The 23151-nt window shown below is 43.8% G+C and overlaps 1 protein-coding gene across 1 annotated transcript in view; it reads left to right on the top strand.

The window, feature by feature from the left end:
* TRIM66 (tripartite motif containing 66) overlaps positions 1-12817 on the top strand; it is a gene marked incomplete at both ends in the record, with an annotated part of 58172 nt that extends 45355 nt beyond the window's left edge. The window contains 10 exons of the mRNA XM_080707190.1: positions 7077-7598; positions 7759-7951; positions 8565-8625; positions 9075-9249; positions 9580-9869; positions 10353-10479; positions 10784-10858; positions 11215-11367; positions 11794-12012; positions 12758-12817. Of these exons, the coding sequence (XP_080563316.1) occupies positions 7077-7598; positions 7759-7951; positions 8565-8625; positions 9075-9249; positions 9580-9869; positions 10353-10479; positions 10784-10858; positions 11215-11367; positions 11794-12012; positions 12758-12817 (1875 nt within the window). The remainder of the gene's footprint in view (positions 1-7076; positions 7599-7758; positions 7952-8564; positions 8626-9074; positions 9250-9579; positions 9870-10352; positions 10480-10783; positions 10859-11214; positions 11368-11793; positions 12013-12757) is intronic.
* Between the last annotated feature and the right edge of the window lie 10334 nt (positions 12818-23151).

Genomic DNA, 23151 nt, shown 5'->3' with positions numbered 1-23151 from the left:
GAAAATGAACTTATGTGAAATATTACCCTAAATTCACTACTTTATCCCTAGAAATAATATCTTGCTGTAAGAATCTGAAATTTATATTAAACTCAGGGCATGTGCAATAAGTGTCTGTTTATTGACTTTACAATCACTTCTTACTAGGGCACTAGCTTTCTAGCTAATGGCACAAAATTAAGACCATCCAGTAGATTTTCAAGGCTGGACTTGGATTCCTAGTCTTGGGCCTGCCATGAACTTGGGGAATCTGGGTAATTACTCTATGTCTCAGTTTCCCATCATATTAAAATTAGAGATCAGTGTTTTCTCTGCATTATGACAACACTGTGTACATTATAACAATAATGCCAACACACTGAACTCCAGAAGGAGATGTAGGTAATGAGAATGGGGAGAGGGAGGGCATCAGGTAACAGGTCATGCAGAATCAGGTTGGAGGGGTGAAAGGTACCGTAAGTGATCAGTGGAAGAGGCTGAAAGTCAGACAACTCAGGAAGGACTCAGGTCAGGCAAGAAGCCAAGTCAGGTGGCAAAGACAGTTTAAGTACTTTCTAGGTATTGAGACAAGTCAGACTGAGATAAAGAGATAAGAGCCAAGAAGAGGTAAGGAACAGGAACTGGAGAACAGTGTGGGAGAAGGAGGGAAAATTGGAAGCAAGTGAAGAGATGCTAGTTAAGGAGGGCAAGAAGGGATTCTCTTTTCATCTGGTAAAGATGACCTAAGCTAATTATCAGAGTGATTTTTTTTTTTTTTTTGCAGTACTGGGGATGGAACCCGGGCACATTCTACCTCTGAGCTACACCCCTAGCCCTGTTTTTTTATTCTTTATTTTGAAACAGGGTCTCACTGAGTTGCAAAGGGCCTCACTAAGTAGCCGAGGCTGTCCAAGAACCGCAATCTTCCTGTCTCAGCCTCCCAAATGCTAGAATTACAAGCATGTGCCACCATACCTGGCTATCAGAGTGAATTTTTTTAGTATATTGATCCTTCTTTTTCGACTAGAAAATAGTTTATTTTCACTTGTCAATCTCAAAAATATATATTTTCACTCGTGAAATCTGAAAATTTTGTATGTGATGGTGAAGTCAAGGTATCAGTTATGAGATTGATATCCTGGAAGTATACATTATGACCCAATAAGACTATGGCAGGAAATGATCTTTTGCCTTCTTTTGTTTGACCTCTGAATAATCCTGAGTTCTGGAGAGGGCAGGCACTATTGTCTCAACTGGAAGGTGGGCTCCTTCTGTGTGAGGCAATGCAGCCATATTTCCAGGCCCTTCTCCAGCCCTAGCATGCTCTTAAGAAACCTTTCTTCCTTCCCATCCCTAGATACTCAGCCTCTTCCCCTGCCTTGAAAGTTGGCACTACTCTGCTCATCATGTAGCACTGGCAGTCAAGTAGCATGGAGGTTTCCAACTCTCCTTTTTGTTCCTGGACCTGAAATAAATACCTTTTGCTTTAATATTTTATTTTATTTATTTATTTTTGTGTGTATGGTGCACAGGGGCATTTATTTTTGTGTGTATGGAACCCAGGGGCATTCTATTGTTGAGCTACACCCCCAGCCTGTTTTATTATTTTATTTGGAAACAGGGTCTCACTTGTTGCAGAGGCCTTCACTAAATTGGAAGTTGGTGGTGAACCTGCTATCCTCCTGTCTCAGCCTCCCAATTACTGAAATTACAAGTGTGCATCACACACCTGGTTTGCTTTATTACCAGATTAGATAGCAGAAAAAGTAGCACACAGCACATATAGATTCCAGAAATGCCAAGGTGTTTTCTACATTCTAGCCTGTAGAAATGGGGTTGGGACTGCTTCCTTGTAGTATTTTCTCTTAGTTCCTTGTCTCATGGAAGTTTCCCTGGCTCTTGTAACCATTATTAGATATTCACCTCATCTTCTGAAAGAATTTGCCTCTTAGAGAATGGCTATAGATGAGAAGATGAAAGAAATCAGTGTAGTCTGAATAATCTTAGAACATATTATTGACCTTCTACTATATTTTGGGTGTTATGGGAGCAGATCCAGCAGACTCACTTTAAAATAAACTATGGCAGAGTTTCCAGAATTCTTCCATGGCTAAGTCTACATGCCTTCCTCTCCCCTATCCTTATATTAATTCATGTATTTTGGTATACTATAAGTAATCAGGACAGGAGAGTTTATATGCTACAAATGTGATTTCTACCTCTAATCTGGCAAATTTTGTTCTTGGGGTTTTTATCCTGTGAGTAACCTGTGACATACAGCACCCAACCATTTTAGGTTGGATGGTCTCGGTGGATTTTGGTATTCTTAATGCTTGGCAGCAAGGATCTCACTGAGAAGCAGTGAGATCCTTTTTATTTAATTCTCAGTGTCCAGCATGGCAGGTGAAACAAACATTAGAACTGCATTAAGCTGTGTATGGTGGCACATGCTTGTAATCCCAGTGCTTGAGAGGCTGAGACAGGAGGAAATCAGGTTTGTGGGCAGCCTTAGCAACACAGTGAAGCTCTCTGCAATTTAGTTAGACACTGTTTCAAAAATTTAAAAAGGCCTGCGGGTGTTGCTCAGAGGTAGAATGACCCTGGGTTCAGTCCCAGCACCACACACACAAAAAAGGAGATGCATTAAATACACCTGTCAAGTGGGGAAAAGGTAAAAGAATCCTTTTCAAAGGATTAAACTGCCACATATTAGAAAAGTGAATGAAAGCCTGATGTGGTATTGCATGTTTATAATTCCAGCATTTGGGAGACAGAGACTGGAGGATTGAGGTTCACGGACAGCCTCAGCTACTTAGCGAGGCCCTTTACAACTCAGTGATACCGTTTCAAAAATAAAAATAATAAAATATAGGGTTAGGGGTGTAGCTCAGAGGCACAGTGCCCCTGGGTTCCATCTCTGGTACTGCAAAAAAAGGGGAGGAATGAAATAACACTGGATATTATTGTCCATAGATAAGGAAATATAGAATAATAGAAAGGTATGGTAGAGCATAACCAAGACAACTAGGAGACACCAGGGGTCACAGGCCTGCACAAGCTGAGAAAGCCATTGGTTCCTGGCTTTGGTCTCTTAAACAGGACTTCATGCCTCATTTACCTAGTTCTGCTGGTGTATTCCTTCCACTTCTCTTTAGTCTTTCTTTTCTTGGGACTTAGACTATAGAACAAACTAGACCCTTTTTACTGAAGACTATGGAGCTACAAGGAACATACAAAAAGTAAACATTTCATTGGAGAGATAAAAGGCATTTATTTTGGTGCTAGGATTGAACCCAGGGGCATTCTACCTCCAAGCTACACCCCTAGCTTTTTTATTCTTTTTATTTTGAAACAGGGTCTCACTAATTTGTGGAGGGCCTCACTAAATACCTGAGGCTGGCCGCAAACCTGCAATTCTCCTGTCTCAGTCTCCCAAGTATTGGGATTACGAGTGTGTGCCACCATGCGTGGCAACTCATCTACTTTTAAAAGTGAGAATTACGAATAGGAAATAAAGCTTTCCTAAAGCTGATAATAAAGGAAAGTGGGGGGGGGGATAAAGATGATGAGAAAGAAAAACAGAAGGAAGAGAAGACCAGGGAAGAGGGAGATGGAGGACAGCTGAAGGAAGGATAAAGAAATTGAAGAATCAAGAATAAGAGAGAGGATGAAAGGGAAATGGCACAGAGTGGGGTAGAGGCAGACAGGCCAAAATTATGAATGTGGGAGCCAGGAAAAGCCCACCAAGTGCCGTGTGCATGTATGTCACCATCACTATGAACTACATTATGATGTAAGACTGTAATGCATCAATGGTACCAGAGGTCTGGTTTCTAAATCTATTAAAACAAGCAAAACCATGCATATGTGCATGTGCGCACACACACACCCCTCAAATATACTTAGTGGTGAAACATCTAAAGGATCCCCTGAGATCAGGAATGTAACTAGGGTGGCTACTATCACTACTTCTTCTCCTCCTCCTCCTCCTCCTCCTCCTCCTCCTCCTCCTCCTCCTCCTCCTTTTCCTCCTCTTCCTCCTCTTCCTCCTTCTTCTTCTTGCGGTACTGGGGATGAAACCCAGGGGCATTCTACCTCTGAGCTACACCCCCAGCCCTGTTTTTTATTCTTTATTTTGAAACAGGGTCTCACTGAGCTGCATAGGGCCTCACTAAGTAGCTAAGGCTGTCTGCAAACTGCAATCCTCCTGTCTCAGCCTCCCAAATGCTGGGATTACAAGTGTGCGCCACCATGCCAGGATCTATCACTACTTCTGTTTAACCTATACTGAAAGTTTTGGTCAGTAGAATAAGTTAAGAAGAACAAATGAAAGGAAAGAAAGAGCTAAAGCCCACTATTCATATTTTTGTGTGTGTGCACAGAAAAAAATTCTAAAGTGACTTTAGCAAGGTCTCTGAGTACAAGATCTATCTATCTATCTATCTATCTAGTATTTCTGCATAAAGTATAATCATAAATAAAGAAATGGAAATTTACAAAATTATGTTCAATGAAAATATTTAAAAACCCTAGGATGCCTTTCTGAGCACTCAATATTTCTCAAGTATAAAATTAGGGCCACAGTAACAACAATAATAACAATAATGACAGCAACACTAGAAACAGCTGGGGTTTACTAAGTGCCTACAGTATGTCAGACATTATTCTACATGTTTACATGGATTATTTCTTTTAACCTTCACAACAACTGTAGTGGTTGTTGTGAACATAAAATGAGGCAATATACATAAAACACTTAGCAAATTGCCTTGCATGTAAAAATTTCTCAATAAATTTTAGCTATAAAAATAATAATTATTTTAGGGAAACTAAGAATCAGTTGGTAGAATTAAACTGTTATATTTGGCTTAAGATTTTTAGAATAAATAGCCAATCAATTAAATTGTTGTTTTTTAATTTTAAGTAGTGCATTAATTTGTTTCTTTATCTAGGCACTGCTCTTGGCTCTAAGAATACATTGGATAACAAAATTGACAAAATCGACTGGGTATGGTGGCTGGCACATGTCTACAATCCCAGAACATGGAGGGGGGCTGAGACAGGAAGCTCAAAGGTTCAAGGCCAATCTCAACAACTTAGTGAGACCCTCAGCATCTTAGACTCTGTTTCAAAAAAATAACAAAGTAAAAATGGCTGGGGAGGGTAGCTTAGAAGTATAATGCTCCTGGGTTTAATCTCTAGTACCAAAAAATAAAACAGACAAAATCCATGCCCTAATGGAGTGTACAGCTTTGTAGGGGAAACAAATAGAAATTAATCAAATGCTATCACAAATTGTGCCATTAGACTAAAAAGAAAAGGACAGGTATTACGAGAGCATAAAGTGGGGGACTTGGTCTGCATTAAAGAATGAAAGAAGGTTTTGTTGCAAGACTGGAATTGAGCTGAGTTCCAAGGGACAAGTGGAAGGGGATGGGTTAGGAGAATGTTCACAGAGGAAGCAGTCTGTCTGGAGGAGCTAAGGGCTGTAGGGGGAGAAGGAACCTGGCATGCTTTAGGAATGGAAGGCAATGTTCAAGGGACTAGAACTCAGAGAATGGGGAGAGGGCTGTGGGATGAACTGTGAAGGAGAATGAGGGACACACCCTAAGGGCCTTGTGGGCCTGCTCAGAAGTTTTGCATTCATCCTAAGAAAAGTGGAGTCCACTTTAGGGTTTTATGAAAAGGAATGATGTGATCAGATATGTAATAGAGGCCACTCCTATTGTTGAGGGAGGTAGGATAGTATGTTAGGCTAAGGCACCATCAGTAATGAGAGGAATTAGTGGGTATATCTGAGTGAGACTGAAAGCAGAATTGAGAGGGCCTGGTGTTTGCTTGGGTGAGGGAAGAGGGGTATCTCATTTTTGTCTCTTCTGGATCTGACTCGCAGAGCTGTGGATGGGCATGACATTCACTGAGAGGACAGTCTTTCCTCATTATGAAGTAGCTTTATTAACTTTGTATTGAAACATGAGAATGTATTTGAAGTTTTGTTTTCTTGAGGAAATTTGGATGTCTTACACAATGGGAAAGAAATGACAGATTTGGGACACTGACTTTGGAAGCTTAGAAATGCTTATTCCTCATTTTCCCTTTGATTTTCAAAAGTAGTCAAATTGTTATTAAGTCTTTTAAAAAGGGACAGGAATATCGAACTTAAAATTCATTAAGGTTAGATTTAAACTGGACTCCTACCCTTTCACTTCCACCAATGTTTCTTTAACCTGAAAAACTGAATAGATTCAGTGCAGAAATCTGTCTTCAACTTCTTTTAATTAACCTTTTAAGTCTCTTCTTTTAGATCACCAAGTAGTTAAATGTGAGAAAATAACTTTTGAAGCTGAAACATTATCACTTCATCCAGTGATTGTGTAGATTGGTCCAGGTTAAGTTAGCTGCTCTGAATTCTCCTTCGGTTTGGAATGTCTTCGCAATGTATAGTAGTACTAGGAAAGACCTTCAAACATCTCAGCTAATGGTGGTGGTGCTTGGAGTTGATGTGAGGAAGTCTGCAAGAAGCCTTGGAATTGACCTAGGTTTCTCTACATTGATTGGGGTTCCCTGAATCTTGGTATTCCCTCAGAGAAGAAGCTCTGAGGCAGATCAGCGTTAGAGCCTCTTAAACTCTTAGCACTTTTTATATAGGACACTATTGTGTAGGGTTCCTTGAAGGGAAAAGAAGCCATAGAGGTATAGTTAGAGGGAAGTGTTAAATTAGCAGTCAGTCCTCTGTGCGACCCACAACAGGATTGGGGGTTGGCAATGTGGTTGGTGGCATGTCTGTTGCATGCATACATGTATACCTCAAGTCACCTGGTAAGCTCTCTCCTCCTACTCTTGCTCTGTTGCTCACTCCCTCTCCCTCTGCACCACCACCTACACACAACAGTGTTCTTCCTCTCTTTGTCAAAGCTAGCAACCTCCTTGGTGTGAGGAATTGGACTGGGATTTCATGAGCTGCCTAAGCTCATGTCAGTTCCTAGACAGAGGCCAGAGTAGAATCTAAGTGTGGGAGCTGTTGTGGGCTGGGTCTTCCTCCTCCCTTCTACCATTCCCAGCTAACAGTCTGACTACTTTTGTCTCTGCTCCTACAGCACTCCACTTCAGTGAGCATCATGGGCTTTTCCAACACTCTGGAGATGGAGTTGTCCTCTACCAGACTGGCGAGGAGCCTAGAGCCACAGATCCAGAGCATGCACAGCTTGACACCTGGTCCCTCTCAGGCAGTGCCAAGCCTGCTGAGTGGCCCTCCACCAACTGTGTCTAGCCTGACAAGTGTTCAAAGCCACACCATGCCCAGCCTGACGGCCAGTCATCTACAGACCATGCCAAGCCTTATGCGTAGTACATTCCAGTCCATGCCCAACATAATGAGTGATTCCCCGCAGGCTGTCACAAGCCTAGCAAGTAGCCACTCTCAGGTTGGGCCCAACCTAATGTCTGGTCATGCCCAGACTATGCCAAGTCTGTCAACTTGTCCTCTGCAGAGCATACCCCTGGTTTCTGACATGCAACTGGAAACTAAATCCAGTTCCAGTCCTAGCTCTGGCCGAACTGCAGAGAACCTGTGCCCCAGGGATGGGGCTGAGCCCTCCCTGGGGAATGCCTTATGTAAGGTAAGTTTTGGGGAAATGCCAATCAACCACCTCTGCTCATCACTGGGCAAAAGGCTGGCCATTGAAGGCCTTATGCTGACCTTAGCTTAACAGCTCTGGGACCACTGATGACAAACATATCTCATATTTTTTATTCTTGTTGATCTTTCATTTTTGGAAGATGGAAAGTGAGGATTCTACTCGCTTCACTGATTCAGTGGGACAAGGCCCCACAGCACCTGGTCTGGATGCTCCCAAGGACTTGGCCATTCCTTCAGAACTAGAGGAGCCAATTAACCTCTCTGTGAAAAAACCTCCACTAGCACCAGTGGTCAACACATCTACGGCTCTACAGCAGTACCGAAACTCAAAAGGTGAGACTCAAGTAATAGCCTGCCTTTTGTGGTGACCACGGCCTTGAGCAAAGGACTTAGAATTTCCAGGAGAGATAAAGGCCAATAGTACTGCTCCTCTCTGAGACTAAGTGCACGGCTTTCTTTCATAAGTGACTTCCATGTTCTGCTTCTCTCACCATGCCCAGAGCTGATCCATGTAACATTCCCCATATAAAAAATCCTGAGGATCAGGGCTGTCCATAGGGAAGACAGGAAGAACTCACTCAAGAGGGTTGCCTTGGAAAAATATTGTACATAAAAAAGCATGTTTGACTTTGGAGTCAGGTCTCAGAATACCAGCTCTGTGTCGTTTGTTTCAGAGGTGGGAAAGTGGCTAGTGACTGGTTGGCCCAACTCTCACCTGTGGGCAGCTTCTGAATATGATTTGTGCTCATCTTTAAAAAGAAGGTGGCCTTCCTTCTCTCTCAGGAAGGAGATCTATGATAGGATTGTCCCCACTATGAATGATTACAGTGTAGGTAACAGTTTTGTGACATTTGGCCAAAGGTATGAATAGCAGATATGAGTAGAAGCTATGGATGATAAAATATTTCATCACAAATTTATGTCACACATTTTTTTTTTGCTTTAGATTATGAGCATTTTGAACGAGGAGCCCTAGAGCTGGATACAAAAGAGAACCAGAGCATCAGGTAACAGACTCTTTGCCAGCCTCCTTCTCCTACCCCAACTTCATGTCCTGCAAAGGTGGCACAGAAATAAGCATCATTCCTGACCCAACTAGAAGCAGAAGTTTGCCCCTATCTGCCTTCCTCCATCTCCAGCCCCTCCAGTGGGGTATCTGTGGTTGGATGGGTGATGGCTGTAGGAGGATATGCTGGCTTCTTTCATGGTGAATTATACACTTTCTGTGCAGTCCTTGCTCTTCTGGGAGCCTTCCCAGAAGTCATGGAGGGCCTCCCCATGTCTGGCAGGGTTTAGCCAGGTAGAGTTGACATGAATGCAGAATGTGGACCTATAAAGGGTCAGAGTAAGGAGATCTTGAGTAGCTATTCAGTTGTGGGATCATGGATGAGTCTGACTCGGAAGTTGGGGCCAGAGGAGGCTCCCACTGAGACCCCTGGTATTTTTCTTGCCATAGAGCCTTCAGTAGTGATCCCAAGATTCCCTATGTGCGACTGGAGCGACTCAAGATCTGTGCTGCTTCCTCGGGAGAGATGCCAGTGTTCAAACTGAAGCCCCAGACGAATGATCAGGATGGGAGTTTCCTGCTGGTCATTGAGTGTGGCACTGAGTCCTCCAGCATGTCCATTAAGGTACCACTTTGCTCACCTCACTCTTGAACTTGGTCTAGCCCAGAAGCCTCTCTTTTATTTCTACCACTGCCAGAATTCTGGCTTTCAGGTCTCCCCTGAGTCTGAGTGGGGCTGTATCTTGGCTAGGCTTTGTCCTCTGCTATAAGGGGCCTGTGAGATGCACAACAGGAGTTAGCTGTCCCAGCATTTATAGAGTTGGCTGGTTTTCAGTTCTGGAAGTAGTAAGTGCTTCACTTAGTCAGTGCTCAGGGCCTGCTAGTCCCTCCCCCATATCCCTAAAAAACTTGTAGGTGCCGTGCCATGACTGCTCAGACTTACTTCTTCCCCAAGGTCAGCCAGGACAGTCTGCCGGATGCCATCCAGGGCCCAGGTCTAGGGGGAAGAAAGGTCACTGTCACCTCTCTGGCTGGACAGCAGCCCCCAGAGGTAGAAGGTACACCTCCTGAAGAACATAGGCTCATTCCTCGAACTTCTGGAGCCAAGAAGGGCATCCCAGCCCCAATAGAGAATGAGGACTTCTGTGCTGTGTGCCTCAATGGCGGAGAGCTGCTCTGCTGTGACCGCTGCCCCAAAGTGTACCACCTTTCCTGTCATGTGCCAGCCTTGCTCAGCTTCCCAGGGTGAGTTGTGCCCATCCAGCACCATCACCATCTAACAAGTTTATCTTATGGTTATATTATGTTATGTTATATTATGATTACATGCCAGGCCCACTGAGCTCCCCAGGGTGGGCTTACTCCCTTCTTCTAGACTACATGAACTACAGGTGTGTGCCTTCTGCGCACAGATGGATGTTGGCAATCTTGTTGACTCCCCTTCTGCTCTCTTATCAGCTCCTTCTTATACACAGATTTGTCTCTGTACCCCTGACCTAGCCTCTCTCTTACTTCTATTTTTCTGAACTCTTACTGAATCCTGCATTACTAAATTTCTTTCAAGCGTGTGGCTTGAGAAAGCCATTCCTTCTAGGGCAGGCCTAGGGATTCAGTTCCCCATGCTACTGCTCTCATGCCTTTCTTGGGGCAGAGGAACGGGGAAGGGTGCTGTGGGCAGTGTTGTGGGTAGTGTGCTGAAGACTAACATGGCCTCACCTGCCCATGCAGGGGAGAGTGGGTGTGTACCTTGTGCCGCAGCCTGACACAGCCCGAGATGGAGTATGACTGTGAGAATGCCCGTTGCAGTCAGCCTGGAGTGCGAGCACCTCCTGGCCTGAGCGTTTATGACCAGAAGGTAAGGAAGGGTGTCTGGGAACAAGGCTCTCTGCTTGGGGAGCCCCGTGCCTAAAGGGCTGAGACCTTTCAGAGGTACAAGGACCTTCTGAACATCTCCCCTTTAAGCTGTGCCTGACAATGTGGCCTACAGGAGCATGTGAGTTTTTCCTTCTACCAGCAGTTTTTTTCTGGCCTGGCAGCCTGAACTATGCCTTCTGGCACTCTGTAGGACAGAGCCAGAGTCAAGGTCACCATCTTTAGTTCTTAGTGGAAGATGAGGGAGCAGAACAAGGCGACACTGTTGTTAATTCTTATTTCCACAGAAATGTGAGAAGCTGGTACTGTCTTTGTGCTGCAATAGTCTCAGCCTGCCCTTCCACGAACCTGTCAGCCCCCTGGTAAGGAAGGCCTCACCATTTTCTCCTGCTCTTATTTCTGCTCAGGGGCCCTAGGTCATAACGCAATGCCCAGGGTGGGCTCGGTATGGCCATCAGAAGTAGTGACAATATTAATTTGTGGATGTTCTGGGGGCCTTGGGGCCATGGCTACTCTTCACTCTCCTCTCCAACTTGCCACAACTGCTACTGCATCAGACTTGACAAGTGACACCTTCCTCCCTTTCCCTCTTTGTCTTCTTTGACCATATTTTTTATTCCTGTTGCTTCTCATCTTTCCCTTTCTTCTTCTATTCTTTCACTTATATTACATCTCATTCTCCATTTATTTCTTTTTTGCCCTCTTCTCTTCCCCCAAGGCTCGGCATTATTACCAGATTATCAAGAGGCCCATGGACTTGTCAATCATCCGGAGGAAGCTACAGAAGAAGGACCCAGCTCACTATACCACCCCAGAGGAGGTGGTATCAGATGTGCGCCTCATGTTCTGGAATTGTGCCAAGTTTAATTATGTATGTCTTGCCTGTTTTTCTTCTCTTCTATCTCCCAGTGACCTTAAACCTATTGTGGCTGGGTGAGGGTTGGTGTGAGGGCAGGTTTGGTCCTGGGCTGCCAGGTAGACTTGGAACAGAGTCCTGGAGTCTATTGTGTAGAGTTTATACTTCTCTTCCACACTTGGGCCTCAGCATGGCCTCAGGAGGAAGATGGGGAGGCACTAGTGACTGGTTACTTGTGGGTATCAGTCAAGGTTACTTCAGTAGCTGCTATGAAGTTATCCTGAGTCCTGGGAGAAAATAACAAATTCCAGGCATCCCAGGATGAGATTCCAGGATAAGGCAGCCAAGCTTTGTGCTGTCCATATAGCTCTAGAGGGAGGGGCCTGGAAGAGATGGCCTGGTAGAAACAAGCCAGACCACCACTGCTTTCCTCCCCATTAGCCTGACTCAGAGGTTGCAGAGGCCGGCCGCTGCCTGGAAGTGTTTTTTGAGGGCTGGTTGAAGGAGATGTACCCAGAAAAACGGTTTGCCCAGCCAAGGCAAGAGGACTCAGACTCCGAGGAGGTGTCTAGTGAGAGCGGATGTTCCACCCCACAGGGCTTCCCATGGCCCCCCTACATGCAGGAAGGCATCCAGCCCAAGAGGCGGCGACGACACGTGGTAAAGAGTTGCTAAGCTGGCAGGTGGGTGGGTGGATGGGTAGATGGGCAGGCAAGGGGCCTCTGAGCAACATGTTTAGAGCAACCTAGTGAAGCTGCTTGGGTGGCACAAGAGATTGTGGTGAAAGTGAGCCCCCACTTCCAACCCCCTAGTCTGCGAAGAAGGCAAGGCAGTGTGCAGCTCATCAACTCTAGTTACTGGTGAGTCAAAATTCAGAGAGGTGCACATGCTCGTTCAGGATCACCTGCCAAGCTAGTAGCAGAACTAGGGTGAGGAGCCAGGTCTCCTGACTCTCAGCTTGGTGCCAGTTATACTACACTAAGACTGGGATGCTCCTAAGAAAAGAAGTCCCTGGTGTTAGTGCATGTTCTTTACTGGGGTTTGAGAGAGAAAATAAGGGACCTTTTTCAGCCTTTTGACATAGGGAAGGAAGGAGAGGTATTGCTTGCAGCAGAGAGAACTTCTCTGTCCCATCTGTGTATACTTGAAACATCAATTGAGTGCTGTTAAATTCCACTGAAATGTACTATTTACCTGGTGAGCTGCCAGAGTCTGACCAGCCATCCCCAGTTATTTCTGATATTTAGCAGACAATGTATTGTGGCCTTAGTGAGTTTTGCTGTTGCATTCCTGGGGTAGAATAAAACACTTTGGAACATCCCAATCTTGACACTTGGCCTTTTCATGTTAATAAGTCCCCATTTGGCTATTCAAATTCCACATACATATATTTTCTTCCTCTTAGGAGAATGAAAAAGCAAAGAGAATGTCATTCCGCCTGGCCAACAGCATCTCGCAGGTGTGAGAGGTGGAGGAGACGGAGCATTCTGGTGCTGGAGGCCCATCCCGATGACCATTCCGCCCCGTCCCTCAGCTCACTCTCTTCAGAACATGGGTGTGAGATGAGTCATGTTGAGCTGTGTTGTGCTCTTCCTCATCATTTGCATCTGCAGCATTCTGAGAGCCATAGTACATTTGCTACAGAGAAGATTTCAGTAATAAATAGCAAAGAGGGAAGTATTTTTTATTGCCAGAGTATCAGATGTATAGGGTCTCCGTGACAAGACCTCACCTGGTTAGGCTCGGGAGGACCTATCTCTCTCCATGGATTCTGTCTGCTGAGGAAAGCAGACCTGTACCATCTTTCAGTATCCACAGCTCAGGAGTGTATCTGAAGTGGGTAAAAGAAGGGAGCAGGGTTTGGACATATGGCAGGCCTTTCATCCCTGGCTCAGCATAGCCAAAGACTGTCACTATTTACTATTGCTTGTCCTGTCAGGACAGAGGCCCTGCCATGTGCAGAATAATGGAAGCTTCTAGAGGCCATAGGTCTCATTTGGTGCCTGTTCGGGTTCTAACGGTTTTCAGGGTATCTTCCATACCCCCTTTCCTGAGGTTGACTTAGGTGGCCTCTGTGAAAGTCCTCTGGATGGTATGGCATTCTTTCCTGAGCTGGGTGGCAGTGCATAGACCACTTACATTTTCTGGCTCAGATTTCACTTGTATGTAGAAGATGTCAACTTCGGTGTCTGCCCTCTATGCCACTTAATTTGGGCTAATAACATGTCTTTGGTGTTACAACCTGCCTTCCCAGAAGTGATTGTCAGTGGCCATCCCTTTGTCATCTCCATTCAGAGATCTGGGTCCTGTGTTCTACTTGGGAAAACTATGAGGCAGCAGCTTCAGGTACAGAGTACCCTGGGCAATGAGAATGACCCACAGACAGCTCGCTCTTCTGGGTCTCTCCCTGCTTAGAGAGGCTGGTTCTCTACCTCTCCAAGTGGAAAGAACCAAAGATTAGAAGTGAGTCCTCTGATTAGCCTGCCCTCCAGGCTGTACAAGTCCAGAAAAGCCAACGCTCTACCAGCATCCTTTTTTGTTGGTATTGGAGGAGGCCTTAGGACTGGCAGGAGCTAGATCTGTGCATTCCTATGGGAAGTTCTGTCAAGGGTGGAGGAGAAAAACTCAGAGGTGAGAATCCAGTGTCCTTTGGTGACCCCAAAACAACTTGAGGACCTTAGTTCTTCTAGAATGCAGGAAGCAACATTCTGGAAGCCATGGGAACAGAAGCTGCAGATTGCATCTCAAATGGATCTTCATGGTCTATGCAGGACATTTGTGAGGAAGTGGGGCAGAAAGATTCTGGGTGTCGGGCTTTCTCCCAAACAAGGGCTTGGTTGAGAAGGGAACTATTGATGCTATTATTGGGGGAGTTATGGACCTGACATTTCAGTGTCCTTGCTCCAAGTTAGCCTCCTTGGCCTTCACATGGCATGGCTAATTTCAGGGGAGTCTCAGGTCATGGCTTTGTTTTTGCTCTAAGATGCCGTTTAAGGAAGTTCTTGTTTGCCCTTTCTAATAAGCAGCTTTTATTCAGAAACCATTTCTTTTCTCCTTGAGCCGATGGTACTGCTCATTTCTTTCTCCACCAGGCTGTGAGATCATCTTCACTTAATGGAAAACCATACTCATTGAGTTACCACCCTTTCAGCAGCACACGCCATGCCTTCCTCAGCAGATGCCTTCCAGAGTCCTACTTTGGCACAACTAAGACTTCAGTGTACCACTAGTCAGGCAATCCTTGAACTTAGGTCTTGTTCTTTGGGCTCACTTGTCTTTCTAGTTTGGGATCTGGCCATTTCCCTCTCCGTTTTAAAATCTTTTTCTCTGTTCAGCTGACTTGGTAAAGTTCCTTTAATACTTGCCTCACCAATTTCCTGTCCTTGGCTATCTTTCCTTTGTGTGGCCCATAATCCTACATACCCCTTAGTAAGATGAATGGTATTTGTCATGAGAAAGCTTGTGAGGGTCATGGCAGGCTCAAACCTGATTGAGATCCTCCCCCAGGGCCAGTTGGAGAGTGCAAATATGAAGCAGAAATACCTGGCTAAAAGCTTGACTTTCTTTCTGTAAATAAAGCTCCCACCTTGAGTGTGGCCTGCTGGGCTCAAGGACCATGGCTGGTCAGGGGACCTTAGTGAATGGGAGAGTTCCATATCCCCTTCTCATCATAGAGACCCTGCATGCTGAGAGGCTCCCTTTAGGCACTGGGCAGGGAGGGATGGGAAGTAGGTTGTTCCCCCAAGGATGCAAGGACCTGACTTTTCATAGCTTCTCCATATTGTTTAAGCTATGGCATTGCTCTTTCCCAAGTTTTCTTAAATACCTAGCACCAATTTTTTGAGTCATGATTTTGTCTTATTTTGTTTTCATGTACAAAAATCAGAACATGACTTATTAGAAATTAAAAAACAAAGAAACAAAACCCCCTGTTCACCAAGTAACTGCTTTCAGTGACTTTTTGTTAACATTCATACTGATCCTGTATTGATATGTTCCCATAATGGCCCCATTTTGAAGCCAATCAAGTTCCTTGGTCTTTGACAAAGCCATGCAATGCAAATAGAGTGAATTTGGTTTCTTATGGTACAGCTTAGAGCCCTAGAGGAGAGATCAGTTCTTGACTATGCTGAAGAATGGGACAGTAGAGTGTCTTCAGTTTATGTAAGGGGGATTTTACTGCAAAAAAAAAAAAAATTGGAGCAGAATGAACTTGCAAAGCATTCTTTCATAGAACATAGGTAAGTTGGTTCTTCCTGAATTCTGGCAGTGGCAAACTACACAGCCTGCCTGCCTTGGGTACCCTCTTACTGAATGACAGCTGCTAGGCCCTTCATGGCTCCTGCTCCACCATTCCATCAGTCCCACCCTACTGGGCCCCTCTTGTTTGTTCCTGGGCTTTACCGCTGTCCTCTCGTTCCATGGGAACCTGCTATTGAACTCCTTCTCTGCTCCTTCTGGATTGTGATTTCTTGTGCTTTCTCTTCTCCAACTCCTCTACTCACTCCTGCTGACATTCCTGCTCCTTTATTTCATTTCCATGACCTCAGCCCTCTCCCCTCTCCCAGACTTTCAGCCTTTTCCTGGACTTCTTCCTCTCCCCAGCCTGAACTCAGAGCCATCACACACTGATATCTTAGCATCCTAAACTTTCCCATCACACACTGACATTCTTAGCATCCTAAACTTTCCCATCCCCTCCAACTTTTGTTGAAACTCTCACTCCTTCTCTGTTTTCTGCATCAGCCTATTTTCTGCTTCTTCTTCCTGGCTGCTAAGCATGGCAAATTTATAGCTGACATGCTCACTACTGATTGGAAATTCTCCACCTTGTCATTACTCATCTTTCCTAATCATGCCCTTCATCTTTGCTCTCAGTAAATAACTGACCTCATTGTATACTTCACTGAGGAGAGCTCTTGTGTGTGTGTGTGTGTGTGTGTGTGTGTGTGTGTGTGTGTGTGTGACAGACAGACAGACACAGGGGAAGGGGTACTGGGGACTGAAGTGAGAGGCATTCTATCTCTGAGCCACACCCCTAGCCCTGTTTTAATTTTGAAACAGGGTCTCACTAAGTTGCTGAGGCTGGCCTCTGAGATTACAGATGTGCAGTACTATACTTGGCTGAATAGAGCTTTTTTTTGGGGGGGGGAGGTCTGGGGATGGAACCCAGAGGTGTTCAACCTCCGAGATACACCCTCTGCCCTATTTTTTATTCTTTATTTTGAAACAGGGTTTCACTAAGTTGCAGAGGACCTCACTAAGTAGCTGAGGCTGTCCACGAACCACGATCTTCCTGTCTCAGCCTCTCGAATGCTGGGATTACAAGTGTGCGTCACCACACCCAGCTCTGAATAGAGCTTTTAGAGCAAGAACTTCCTTGCTCACTGCTCCTCTCCTTCTTCACTTGACCTCTTTGTGTATCCCTCATTTCCTTTCCTCTTGCTCCTAGTTAATTCCCCATCTCTTGAATTTGGCTATATGTCATCCAAGGCTTTGCTCTCTCACTTATACCACTGCTCCCCTTTCCTGGGGTCTTCAGCCTCCTCTTCATTGATTACCTCTACATAGTCTGCAAATGACCAAAGTTCTTCCAGGATTAAAATAAAAAGTGTAAGTGTGTCCATTATTATTCTCAGCAAAGTTTTTATAAAAGAATATTTTGGGGGGTACTAGGGATTAAGCCCAGGTACATTCTACCTCTAAGCTATGCTCCCAGCCCCTTCTATTTTTTGTTTTGAAACAGTCTTCCCAGATTTCTGAGAGTTTCACTCAGTTGCTGAGACTTTCTGTGAATTTGCCCATTCTCCTTGTCTCAGCCTCCCCAGTACTGGTATTACAGGTGTGTGCCACCATGTCCACCTAAAAGAACACTTTTCATTGGTTCTTCTTAGTTACTTTTCAGCCCTCTATAATTTTTCATAAAAGTTACCAGCAACCATCTAATTGCCAAATCAAATGACCACCTTTCAGTCCTCAACTGCCTTCAACTCTGTGCAGCATTTCACCCCATCTACCACTACTTTCATGAGACACACTTTTCACTTGGCTTATGGGATACCACAGGTCCTTGTGTTTTCCTAATTCCTCCCAGGTAACAGGATGAACTTTCCTTAAAATAAGGAAGACAAGTCTGTGACTTTCTGCAGTTTCTCCTCTCTAGGAGATGAGAAGGTAGGAAGGATCCTCACCCTCTGTGTCTATTTTCCTTGAGTTTCTTTCTTCTCTTGGACTCAGTTCTCTTCATGCCAAGCATGTTTATGAGCTTCTCCTGGGAGGACAGCATCTGTGAATACATCCCTCCATCTCTCTCAGTATAGCACTGAAATAAGATTTTTGCTCTTTGGCTAAGAGACCCCCCTCTCCATTAACCTAAGAGTATGGATGGGGGTTTTCAGATTCTAAACCATGCTTGGATTACCAGGCTGGTGAGCATCACAATGATCACATATGAGTCAGGGCCTACCCCCATGACCGTCTAGTGTACTTCAGCCAGGAGGATCCTGCAGGGGTGGGTGTCTGCCATTGAAAACATTCTGATGGAGGGAATGGGGAGTGCCAGAGTTCATCACTTGCTGGAGCTTCACCGGGGTCAGCATGACTCCAATTGGCTGTCGCTCACCTAAGCCAATCACCACTTACTTGTTCCAGATATTCCTGAAGCTGAAGGCAGATTTTGATTCTTTCTTGGCAGTAATGAGGTATAATAGAAAGACATTTGATTTGAGCATCTGAAATGTCAATTTTGGCTTTTCCAAAATTGGAAAAGCTATGTGACCTTGGGTATCATTTCCTCATCTATAAAGTTGGGGTGAGAATGGCTGAGAAAAGTAATCTCTTGGAGGTGCTCCAGCTCTGAAGATGATAACTGTGATACTGTCTCACGCTGCACAGGGATAGAGGAACTCATGGGGGTGGGGAGCACAGCTTGGGGAGTCCTGACCAGGGGAGGGAAAAGGAGCTTCTTTAAGGAGTGTCCTTAGTTGGTGCTGTTTCTTTGGCCACATGCCATTCCTCAAGCTGTACCGTTCTTGGGAATTAAGGATGAGTTCCTCCTAGGTCTTTTTTAGATGTGGCCATTGGAAACAAAGTGGCTAGGCGCATGAGGGAAGAATATTGTAAGAAGTGTAACTGATTTTAAAAGGACCTATACATTCACAAACAAATAAAAATAGCACTTTTCTTTGCCAGAAAATGTGTCCTAGAGTGTTTTTCAGTGAATATTGCCAAGCCTACTACATGGCTTTTTTGATCCTGTACTCTAACATCATTAAAATAGAAGGTGTAATGCCTTTTATAGGGAAAAATTCAGCTGTCTTCGTGTGTGTGTGTGTGTGTGTGTGTGTGTATGTGTGTAATAAATGTATTTTTATTCATTAGAGATGTGTGAAGTTGTAACTCCGTGTGTGTGTGTGTGTGTGTGTGTGTGTGTGTGTGTGTGTGCGCAGTATTGGGGATTGAACCCAGAGGCATTCTACCACCAAGCTACATACCCAGCCTCTAATTTTTGTTTAATTCTTTATTTTGAAACAGGGTCTCACTAAATTGCAGAGGGCCTCATTAAGGCTAGCTGTGAACCTGTGATCCTTTTATCTTAACCTCCCAAGTACAGGGATTACAAGTGTGTGCCACCATGCCCGGCCCCTTTTCTATTTTTGATGAATTTTCCACCTTAGGAATCTTGGATGACACAACATACTCCTTACTACAGAAGCCAAATATATTAGAATCTTGATTGCCCAGCATCCCTTGAAGCCAGGATACAAGTCTCGTGCTAGTGATTAAAAAAAAAAAGGCACCAAGACTTCTCTCTGGTGGCAATGTTGTTTGTGGGGAGGTGGGGTTTCCATGAGAACAGTCACAAAAAGTATAAATCGAAGCAACTGGTGCTTGGTGGCACTTATAGTTTTTTACAGCAGACCAATTCAACACATAATTACAAGAATTATTCTTGACTACATAGCGCTGAACTTAATTCTCCAGCCCTTTTGAAGAATCTGTGAACTACATTAAAAAAATTCCCCCCTTGGGATTGAACACAGGGACATTCTACCTCAGAGTTACAACCCAGCCTTTTACACTTTTTTAAATTTTGTTTTTAAACAGGGTTTCACTAGGTTGCTTAGGTGCTCACTACCTTTCTGAGACTGGCTTCAAACCTGTGATCCTCCTGTCTATCTAAGCCTCCTAAGTACAAAGATTACAGGCATGTACCATGATGCTCAGCCTAAAAAAAACTGTGTATGTGTTTGTGTGTGTGTTACTGTGGATTGAACCCAGAGGTACTCTATCTTTGATCTATAACCCTAGCCTTATTGAAGTAGGTTCTCATTAAGTTGTGGAGGCCTCATGAGGTTGTGGCTGCAAACCTGTGATTTTTCTGTCTTTGCCTCCCAAATACTGGGATTCTCCACCATGCCCAACTTAAAAAAAAAACAAAACAACCTTTTAATAAGTTCCTTTTCTGTTCAAATTAGAATTGTTTTATACTATTTTAAACTAAACATCCTAATGCAGAAATCTTGGAAAATCTGATAAAACTCATAGACTTAGTGTTCTGAGTTCCAGATCTGTACTCTGTGGTCTTTTGGATACTTCCACTTGGATGTGGCAGTGTCATCCAACACACTAGCCCTTCCTAGGTCTCCTTAATGTATTCTCATATTTCCCATCTCAGCATTCACAGATATAATATCAGAGAAGCCAAGGAAATTTAAGGAAGAATGATCCTCACATTTTTTTTTTTTTTTTTGCAGTACTAGGGATGGAATCCAGGGACATTCTGTCTCCAAGCTACACCCCCAGCCCGATTTTTAATTCTTTTATTTTGAAACAGGGTCTAACTGAGTTGCAAAGGGCCTCACTAAATAGCTGAGGCTTGCTGTGAACCAGGAGCCTCCTGTCTCAGCCTCCCGAATGTTGGGATGACAAGCGTGCGCCATCACGCCCGGCTTATGATCATCTCTTTTAATGCTTGAGATGAGGCCCTCCCACCCATCCTCAGACTGGCCTAAGTACTTGACTTTCTGCTGGGTTTTGCCCTTACTAATTTTATTATCACTAATCATTCTCTAGGTCCCCAGGTCACAGAACCTTTCTACCTCCTACTTCTCAGATTCCATGGCAAGCTGCTAGCTGGACCTACTCTCCAAAGAGTCCTACCCCCGCAGGTAGATCTGCAACGTGATCTTTTCTTCCTCTACATCTGGCCTGTGGATTATTTTATCCATTAGGCAGTTGAAGCAGAGTATCCAGGACATGAGTGCTTATCACGGGCATATAAAAATAAGTCATGAAAAACATTAAAATTCAAAATGGCAAAACATACACAAAAATGTCTTATTAAGTGCCTATAAACTCTACCATTAAATTAATGTTTAAGAATCCTGAGCCCAATGTAAATGAAACAAATCATTCATAGCCAAATAATTTGAAAAGCAAAATTATATGAAGCAGTTTCAAAAATATGCAACAAAAACTATAGTTACTACAGGCCATAAGTACATATGTGTCTTTGATATGTATTGCAGGGCCTCCTGGAATAACAAGGCCTGTCTCTGGGAAAAGCCTCCTCATGGGCCCTGCAGTTATGCAGGAAGAGGGCTATGTCCTACAGACATGGCTCTTGAAGGCCTTGCACATGACATGGCTTGAGAAATGAGAGTGTAACCAGTCTCCAAGGCAGCTTTCCCATTGTAGCAGAGACTGCTAATTGTTGTCGGTACCTATTATTTTCTTAATTTTTATAATCACTTCTCCTACCTTTCTCAGCCTTCTCTATAACTGGATATTGTCTCTTGAATACATTTTAGCAGTGGGTCATGAGAAGTTATGATGTTTGCATTGTAGGAAATGCTTTATGTGAACTTGCTTGTCTTCCAGGTCCTTTCTACTCTTCTCTCCAGACAGGAACAGAGTTATGCTACTGGTCAGATGTGCTGAACCTAAGACTTTTGCAGTAAGTCAGGACTCAGAAGGCAGATAGTCATCTCAGGATGATACCCTCTGCTCTTGGTGGAAATTAATGCAAATCCTTTAAGACAGAAAGTATCACAACCTTCAGTTACCCACATATGAATTTCAAAAAACAGTGAATTCATACAAAAAGCCACTATGAGAGAGAATTTGGAGCATAATGAACTACCAATGAAAGCCTTGATAAGAAATGGGAATAAAGAGTTTAAGAGATGTAGAGATCTCTACATTCTAAAGATGCCTTTTAGAATACATTTAGACAAATGGAGAGTCAAAGAGAGGGGAATCTGAAAAGGCATTGCCTGAGAACTGTCCAGAAGTGAGGAGTGGTTATGTATTCTTAGATAAAAGATGTAGAACAAAATATACTAACTGGAAAAATAAACAGATATGTTGCAGTAAAACTTCAGAATGCCAAAGACAAACAGAAGATCCTATAAACAGTTGAGGGACAGATATGAATTCTTCCTTCCAATATTACTAGTGCTCTTCTTCTAAGAGCATGAGAGGATTGCTTACTTCACCTCCTTTATTTTAGGCATTTTTATGAGACTTTATATGCTACTGAAATGTAAGTAGAAATGTGATGAAGGTCATTTCTAGCTTGAATTTTTTTTGTGTGTGGTACTAGGGATGGAACCCAGGGACATTGTACCTCCAAGCTACATCCCCAGCCCTAATTTTTAGTGTCTCTCTCTCTCTCTCTCTCTCTCTCTCTCTCTCTCTCTCTCTCTTTCTTTCTCTCTCTCTCTCTCTCTCTCTCTCTCTCTATATATATATATATATATATATATATATATATACTTTTTTTTTTTTTTTTGGTGGTACTGGGGTTCCTGGAAGCCCTTCTACCTCCGGGATACACTCCCACGGGCTACACTCCCAGACCTATTTTATATTTTTTATTTGGAAACAGGGCTGGCTCCCAACCAGCGCGATCCTCCTGTCTCCGCCTCCCAAGCGCGGGGATTACAAGCGTGCGCCACCACACCCGGCTAGTCTTTTTTTATATTTTGAAACAGTATCTCACTGAGTTGCAAAAGGCCTCACTAAATAGCTGAGGCTGTCTGTGAACATCTGGTCTCCACCTCCCAAATGCTGGGATTACAAGCGTATGCCACCATGCCTGGCCGTCTAGCTTGAAATTTTTAAGAGCCAATGCTTGATTCTCTGATTCTTCATTTTCTCTCTTCCCCTGCTGCGGTGACTCTGCGAACATGTATTGATACAGAGGTGCTTAAGATTTAAACAGTCTGGTATACTGTGCTGGTATCTGGAGTATATTTGCTTTGGAATGTTGCCCCTATCTGCAGTAGATTTTACATTCCTGAGAACTTTGTGTTAATCTAGTGAGAATTATAGATTATTCATTACTGTAGCAGAATACAGCCTATAGTACAAGTAAACTTGTTTTTCTTGGGGAAAAAAGCAAACAATAAACTCCTCAAATCCAAAGCATTGGCTTAGAAATGTAGCAAAGAAGTTGATATTGGTGACTAGAAAGATGATTCTTGTTATGCAGCAGGAAAACATTTGGTAAAACTATAATTTGTAATAACTTGGGAGAAGATTACATACTTAATGAATTTCAGTACTAGGGAAGAGGTTAAGAGATGCAGAGAGTAGAATGATGCCTTTTAGTTTACATTTAGTCAGAATGGAGAAAATAGAACATTGGCAGCATACGGTGGTTGATATTCTATTTACCAAGATATTCCAGGACATGAGGTTAAGTAGGAGTGAAAGAAAATACTGTGTTCAAAAATTCAGGGACTTAGGGTTTTGAATGGGTAATTGCTTTTTAACACTGACAACTGAAAGATA

This window comes from Muscardinus avellanarius, assembly GCF_963383645.1.
Source record: "Muscardinus avellanarius genome assembly, chromosome: 1".
Lineage (NCBI taxonomy): Eukaryota > Metazoa > Chordata > Mammalia > Rodentia > Gliridae > Muscardinus > Muscardinus avellanarius.
This window is presented reverse-complemented; position numbering and strand designations above follow the sequence as displayed.